The 8453-nt window shown below is 35.6% G+C and overlaps 1 protein-coding gene across 1 annotated transcript in view; it reads right to left on the bottom strand.

The window, feature by feature from the left end:
• The window catches only part of LOC108691899 (mucin-3A), a 37263-nt gene extending 28810 nt beyond the window's left edge, over positions 1-8453 (bottom strand). The window contains exon 1 of the mRNA XM_018199850.1: positions 8109-8453. Coding sequence (XP_018055339.1) covers positions 8109-8111 — 3 coding nt within the window. The 5' untranslated portion in view covers positions 8112-8453. The remainder of the gene's footprint in view (positions 1-8108) is intronic.

Below are 8453 nucleotides of genomic sequence, written 5' to 3'. Positions count from 1 at the left end.
TATATATATATATATATATATATGTATCTTTAAAAAAATATATAATTTACCTTTCTAAAAATTATAAATTTCTTGCACAAAATCAACTTTACGTATTGTAATACTTTCTCCGCAAAAAAATCTTAAATGCTATTCATTAAGTTTGACAAAGAAACATAACTTCTTACGCGGAATATATTCATTTATCACTACACCATTAGATATCGAAGAAGCAATTTGCCCAATCTCTTAAATTAATTATGTTATTTTTTATTTCTTTGTCAAGATGTAAATCAATCTATTTCTGATTAATTTCAAAGTAAACATCATATCAACATATGCACTTAGTAAATAATAAAATAAGTCAAATACATTTTCTTGAGTTAAACTATTTAATTCATCCATTGTTTTCGTAAAATTAACGATAATAAGTAGATATAATAAGTAGATTAGCAGCGACAATCTATAGATATAATTAAAAATAATTCCAATTAGATATAATTTGACAAGTTAACAGAACAAAATATATCATGTAATCTGCGTGCAGATATATATCTATCAGGATAAAAAATTATAGAATCACGTTTGTAGCCTGAGCAACAACGTTCACATTCTTCAACAAGCTGACTATTCTCAGCGCACCATTGTCTTTCGATAACGGCTTCGCTCGCGGTGAAGGTGCCCGTGAAAAGTCTCGTTATAAGGGAACTCGGAAAATTCGTGGTGGGCGAACAATTCGCAGGAGTTCTCGTGAAATTATGTTCGCGCAAGCAGCGTTTGCTAGGAGAAAAACTGTGAAGGAAAAGATAGGATGCGCGGCATCGCTTGGTTAAATGAAAAATTGAGCTTCGCTCTCAAGTCCCGCGCACCATCCGTAAAGTCTCGAGAAGCTTTAGTACGGGTGAAGAGTTTCATCGCGTTTGGAATTCTTCGCGAAGACGAAACCGTCTCTAAGTAATAACGGCGGTAAAATCACGAGTTTCCACAGCCACTGCAAAATAATAGGAAAATAAATTGACCGCCATTCAGAAATGAAATTTCATTCGCCTATAACCATATTTTGCCCATGACAAAATATTGGTTGCGGTATTTTACGGGTGCCAATCAATCGCGATTGAAATCCGCATTCATGTTTGCCTGCGAATGTAAATACGGCGAAATAATTGGCTCCGTTCCCTATAAATTTCTCTGCTTCGGTTTGCCAACTCGATCGGTGCCAAAGTTATCTTCAACTAAAGCAAGAATATCCGCGGACTAGACTTGTCTGTTTTCTGACTTGTCTGAATAATAAAGGTAAGATCGTTCTCTTCATTGTTCGTCTTCAAATAATCAGAAAACTCATTTTGTTAACAATGAAAGTAATATCCATCGTAGAATAATTAATTGTACAAGAAATTCAACGGCTATTGTTGGAAAAATCTACTGGAAAAAGCTATAATACTACTGATCTATTAACTCGTTCAGTGCGGATGTAATCGTTATTTATTAAAATACTATCAGCAGGCAATTAAATTTTCACAAAGTGGAATTGCAGAAAATAGTAGCGAATGACAGCAAGTATGATGAGTTTGTGCTCGAAATAAAAAAAAAACGGTAAGTATAATAGATCAAGTTTACATTTCTGTTCTAAAGAGCTTAAATGTCAAAAGCGGGCTCTATATTGAGCTGAAATATGAATCTTAATGGTGGAATTAAAACCAAGAGAGCGGAATATTCGTCGTTGAACGTTTGCTGATGAAGCGTATGATATAATTATATTTTTAATTGTAACTATCGTAAAAATAAATGAGAAAAAAGACGAAAGCAGTTATTGTTTAAAATAATAATATCACTTCACGGACATCATAATTCTCAAGGAATGGAAATAACGCGTTACTTTTATTGTTACTTTATCATAATAACAATTGGTAATGACTTTGCAAATTTTATAACTGTAAAGGTAATACTAGGATTAAAAAAGTCACTCGTTACTTATAATTGGTTGGAAAAGTTCACTCGTTATTGAAAAAAACTAACTTAACTAACGCGTTACTTTTTAAAACTTGTAATGCATCGACACGTTACTTTTATTCGTTATTCATTTTAAATAAATAACACATAATAGTGACGTGTTACTTTTCAAAAATAATTTTCCTAATCTTAACGTTTAATTAATTATTGTTACCGTCATAAAAAATTACGATGTCATATCAAATTGTTACTATAAAATATAATAGCAAAAATAACGGTGTTAGTTACTCTCCATCGCTGACAATTCCGTCAAAAAATACTATAATTCCTTATATTAAAAAATTCCTATGAATGATTAAGCGGGATGCAGATACAGTAGACCAGAAGAAAGTTAATAGCACGCGATACACAAGAATGAGATCGTGAAGGTGCAATCAACGCAAATCAGCGGAGACGCATCGTCTGAACAACGTGATCATTCACTCGGAAACGAGAAAACCCTTAACCCGATATCACGTAATCCTGCAACTCACGAACTTCTCCCGGTGGTGAGGTTACCCGACACTTTCATATCGGTGTCAGGAGATCTCCGATAACGCCACGAGTTGCGACACGCGGTACATCGCGCGTTTCATGCGCGTTGTACAATTCGCTTGTATCACCTTCGTGGGATTCGCTCATTCGTCACAATCGCAAGCGTCGACAGCGAATCCGTATCGAGGATCATCACGCCCGCGAGTTATCACCGGTTGGAGAACGATAATAAATGTGACGATGACGAGTTGGCGGCGCGCGTAAAGAGACGCGAGAGCAACGACGTGCCAAGCATTCACCTCCTCCATCTCCTCTTTAGTCTCCTCGTTGGATTTATGAATACCACTGGGTGTAAAGGGATCGTACTTGCTTCCTGGTTGTAAAGGGAGATATATGGGACCTTATGGGACATCGTACATTAAACTGAGAACGGCCTTTGATGGTACTTATATGTACATGTAATATCGCGAATTGTTAAGTATGTGTTGGTAGAGATACGTTATATAGCAATAAGTTCGGATATTTTGATAGTTCTTGATAGCCTTTGGTAAGGGAAGGAGATACAGTTTAGAATTGCGATAACACATAAACAGAACCTCAATACTCAAGATAATATATTACACCGAAATATACATGGAACAAACGGTTTTGCTAAAATATTCGAAAATTTAGCTAGATACAGATCTAAAAATAAATCTTGTTAAACTATCAAATGTAGAACAAAAGAATGTTGAAAGTTTTTATGCATTATTTATTATGCATGAGTTCTTTATATAATTATTTTGACATTTCAAGAAAATTTTCAGATCCATAACTACTTAAATTTTTTTCTACTTAAATACTATCTACTTAAATACTTTAGCAAAATACTTTAAATGATATTAATTACGTGATGCAAAAATTTCATTTTATTTTGAATATATAGAATATGACAAACATAACGTTATCTAAAAAATTATGGTCGTATATATAACGATGCGCATAAATATAAATAACAATGGCAGTTAAACACAAAAATAAATTTTCTTGCGCCCCAGGTGCTTTCCCAGTTCTATTTTCTTTGTAGTGTAATAATGGCAAACGCAAAGGTGAGGATTGTGCACGTAGTTCATCAAACGTAATTAAGTTCGTGACTGTAAGAATGTGGCATTATCAATAATAATATCGTAGCTGTTTTATTTTTACGATGCGCGAGCTACACACTGTATCTTATTGCCGCATGGTTTTTAATTAAAATTCACAAGCTAGTTTCACTGAAGTGCTGAGCGAGCACATTTCAAATTCGCCAGACAGCTGACTAATAAAACGCGCAGCAATGTGCACTGTGTGAAACAATTCTCCTCTTTTAGAAAAAAAAATGACGAAAGTTAAACTAATTTCGCAGCCGAATAAGCGCGGCGATATTAAGCTCGTGTATATGTGAGATTTTCGAAAACGCTTATGGAATATTTGTCGATAGCGACATTACAATGCTATTATCAGGTTGTTACCGCTCTGCTTTTCCGTTTAAATAGCAGACAGTAGTTTAATGAAGCAGGCAAATATATGTGTGGTTTCATATACAGTTCATATTTCGTCGCCTCTAGCGAAACTGTGTGGATATTTAATTAATCTCGCTTGCAATTAAGCGAATCTCATATTATAATTCCGTTAAAAATCGGGAGCATGTCTGGCTCTACCTCTCGATAAATTTTTGCATACGCATGCGCTGGCTCTTCTGTGAAATATAATATGTCCCTTCTATTGAATCGCCCTGTTAGTATGAAATTTTAGGTTCTTTGAGGAACTTGAAATCAATTTTCTGCAGCAAAAAACTTTTAGTGCCAATTATTTATAACTCGCATAAAAATCTATGTGCGTAATTTATTTTAAACAATTCAGTTCACTATTTTCAATTTCGTTTTCCTGCGATGAAGTATGATTGGTAGTTTTTTACGAGAAGCAGCATTGAAAAATGTGAACGCGGATTGTTAACGTGTCACAGAAATATCCATATAAATGTCGATCGACCATGTCGTAAAACCCTGGAAATTCTCACAACGGAGAGAGTCCGGACCTTTTGATATTCCGTGTGATCGACTGCTGCATATCTTTCACATAGTGGAGGAAAAGCTCAAGAGCTGGAGAATTCCGATTTCCGTGGCGATCGGAACGAGACCGAACTTTGGCACTCTTCCTGAATGCCGATGAAACAGATGCAATTTCAGGCGCACGAGAGAAGCCAGTAGATTGGATACAAGGATAGTGGCGGCGTCACAACTGCGGCAGTGATCGAAAAAAAAAGATGCTCGACCTAGTTCTCTAGGCGGTTTCTGCACTGCGTATTCCGTTCTGTCGCGCGTATGATCTTACAAGTTTAGCAACGTGCGAGCAGTTTAACAACGTGATTGTTCTCAACAGTGCACAGTATATGTAGAGGAAACAAGCGCAAAAGCTGCTTTGCACACAAGCATTTGCGGAGCCGAGTCGTGTCGCTGAGATTGGGCGACACTTACGGGCGAAGAACTTGAGCGCAAAGTTTCTAACATTACTGCAACGTAGATACGCAAAGGCAATCTTAAACTGAGTGTAAACTAGCGGTGGAATAGTATCCTTTAATGCAGGATTGCTCGCGAGTAACTCTTAGACATCGTGTTTCACGGTATGTATTATATACGGTACATTCTTCTTTATTTACCTAAGGATGATACATACTTAACCCTTTCAGACCTGATTTTAATGGAGCCATGTTAAAAAAATTTTTTTAACTCAATTCAAGAACACTTTGGTAAACAATTCATATTAAAAAATTAATTTTTTTCAAAACTTTAATTATTTTTTCAATATATACATTATTATATCTGATCTCAGATGATGTCGATAGAATTAAATAATTTGAATAATGTCTTCAAATTTGATGTAAATTACTATGTACACAAGATCTGAAGAGGTTAAGTTTAAAACATACCATTCAATTATCCTTCTATCAATCATACCTGCAGGACTTGGTCTCAAAGTAGCTTATATGTTTCCAAGTAGCTCATATGTGTAATTAAATACTTCTGCTTCTTCTCTTTTTATAGTTGATGTAATCTTCTCTCTTTGATTCAATTTAATCGAGAGTTCGATCTCCTGTACTTTGTAGAATTTTATCGAGCTAAGTGAATATCTCGATGTTCATATTTAAAATCATTTTACCCCTGTAGTTTGGGATCAAATCTTTCATGTTCTGAATAATTTGATAACTTGAACTTTCTACCGCAAACTTTAGTTAACGTTAAATAAGGCTAGATTTTCATCAAGTTTTGTGCTGACGAGAATTCTATAGCAGTTTTAAGCACAAATCGCACCAGATATACATATAATTGCGAACATATATATATTCGCGTACAAACGAGTGACAGGGCTGTTATAGTTAACGCAAATGCATTCGCAGCCGTGATTAATGCCAATCAAGCGACTTCGCGTTCTGAATTCGGGATCCGGTTAACGCCAGGAATCAATAGACCCGCAAACCGAACCGATTAAGGATGCACGGGCGAGTGGAACCGCAAATCTAGAAATGCAACGTGGGTGGTGTTTCGGTCTGAATGCAGGATGACTAGAATTCCATAACTAGTTACATCGTTTTACATTCCTGCGCCCATACCGTAGCTCTACTGTCTTACTGGCCGAACGTCATGTACATAAAATATATTCTTGACAAGAACGCTACAACGGCAAATAGCTCCATCGATTACACATTTATCATCAAACATATAATACGCGGATCATATCTCCATATTTATGTATTTTAAATTCTTATTTTACATTTTTTAAAGATACGCGATATCGTTTTTCAAAATTGCGTCTTCTAATATCGTGAACGAATCAAAATTCATTACAATTTAACTATTTATTACAATCTAGATTCATTTAATTCCCTTTCGTAATTAATTTATGTTTAACTTCTAAAGCTGGATACATTTTGCGGAAAGTTTTGTAACACTGAACAGTAAAATATTTTTTATATGGATAAAAATAATAGAAAATGACAGAATAAAGGATATAATAAAGGATATAATATTGGCTTAGCCCAATTTTCTAAGCGTTTTCCCGACTAGATGATGCTTCATCCAGGAAGCTCGCTCGGAAATCGATATATAGTCATGGAAAAGCCATCGAGTCATGCGTGCAACGAATTAAACGGTCTTCAAGCTCATTAAAAACGATGGTATATATCAACGATTTACCGCATACAAACATGCGGATACACATATCTACACACATATTTATACATACAACGATCGTTGATGACTACGCGTGGCGATATCTGTCTTCGCTTAATAAGATCGACATCAAATATCCATCGAAAAGTATACTGTCAAAGTTTCTCCTCACCCGACAACGAATACGAATCGATTCCGCTGACTAGTAGTCTATGAATAGCGCAAAATCCGGATTAAGAAATGGATCGAACGACCCTGCGGAGCAGGAGGTAAGAGTAACGTGGCGTCGCCCAGCAGGATGCGTTTCTCCAAATGAGATATATAAAAGTTTGCGAAAACGACGTGACCTATATATACCGAAGGAATCTTTAAATCTTCGCGAAAATCTTCTTAGTGAGTGATTCCCTATTAAAACGAATGCAGCCTTTACGATTAAGCATCGTACGCTTCGTATTACAGCGTTGTTTAGAAAGTGCCCTAAATCTAATATACGAATGTCCTTTTCGCAATCAATTTTTTCAATTCAATCAATTTAGCGTAATTAGAGTTTTCAATTTTATCGATAAATAGTTATTGATTAATAGTAAGGAGCTTCTTGCGAATTACAATGAATTAACATAAAAGAAAAAAAAAACGATATGTTCTAGTATAACTTCTATAGAGATACATAAGTATGTCGTGCTAGAATATGAGTGATCCGAATAATCCTATTATTATAGATGGTTAACCATATAATCCTCTTCCTGATTATATTTTCAAATTTCACCGAAATATCCACTGAGAATAAATGTCTAGTACCTTTAATACTAAGCTTCAAGCTCAGAGGAATACGGTTGTGCATCTAAATTAGAGGCGTGTAGTCTTGACAAAGCTACAGAATAGTGTGCAGAGAGGTTTCCTTAATTTTCTCCTATCATCCCTTAACTGCACACAGAGAGCATCATGCGAGTTTACGAGCGTCGACTGCGCTTCGTAGCTTGCTTTGACCACTTTATACTTGTAATACAGTCTACTTTAGCTTTGTTCTCTAATTTTCAAGAGAATATCCAAGAACGTATCCATTTGCCTATTGTGAAATCATTTTTCGTGAAAAGAAATATTTCTGCAAAGAATTCTCTCAATCACGAAAACGTAGGTAGGACAGTAAAATAAAAATAAAGAACATATCAGAACATTTTCTGCGTAAATCATTTTTGTGCAACATTTTCACAGAAAAGTATTCACTAAAAAGATTATAATACACATGGATACTGTTGTAATACAAAAATATATCTTACAAAATTTGATTATTGGCAATCATGCTCGCCAATGCACAAAGTACAACGAAAGTTATTTAATTCTTTTGTTTCCAGAGTTGTCCATGGAGACAGAAATCGTCGAAATGAAAAAAGTTAAAAGATTTAATTCCAATTGTTTCCTAAATCATTTAAAAACTTGATGCAATAACTGAACACTCACCATGATTATCCTGAATCGCACTCTTTCCTGAAGAAGTCCCCGAGGGTGTCCGATATCACTTGGTTAGTTCAAGTCCTCTCGTCCTAGAGCACTCGCAGCAGCTTCTTCTCGCACATTGTCGCCTTTTTCTTCAATCCCTTCGCCTTTCACAGTTCTTTTCAAAAGCTAGATCAGGATATATCGCTGCCTTGTCCTTTCACGATTTCCTGGCGAATGTGATCGACATTCGCATGGGATCCCAATTGAAGGGTCGATCCCGCGCGGATCGCGATAAGCAAGAGAGAAAGAGAGAGAGAGAAAGAGAGAAAGAAAGAGAAAGAGCGAGGAGATATCTCAAAAGCTCCG

The sequence above is a fragment of the Atta colombica genome, unplaced genomic scaffold (assembly GCF_001594045.1).
Source record: "Atta colombica isolate Treedump-2 unplaced genomic scaffold, Acol1.0 scaffold55, whole genome shotgun sequence".
Taxonomy (NCBI): domain Eukaryota; kingdom Metazoa; phylum Arthropoda; class Insecta; order Hymenoptera; family Formicidae; genus Atta; species Atta colombica.
The sequence above is the reverse complement of the archived record's forward strand: the minus strand, read 5'-3'. Positions and strand labels throughout refer to the sequence as shown.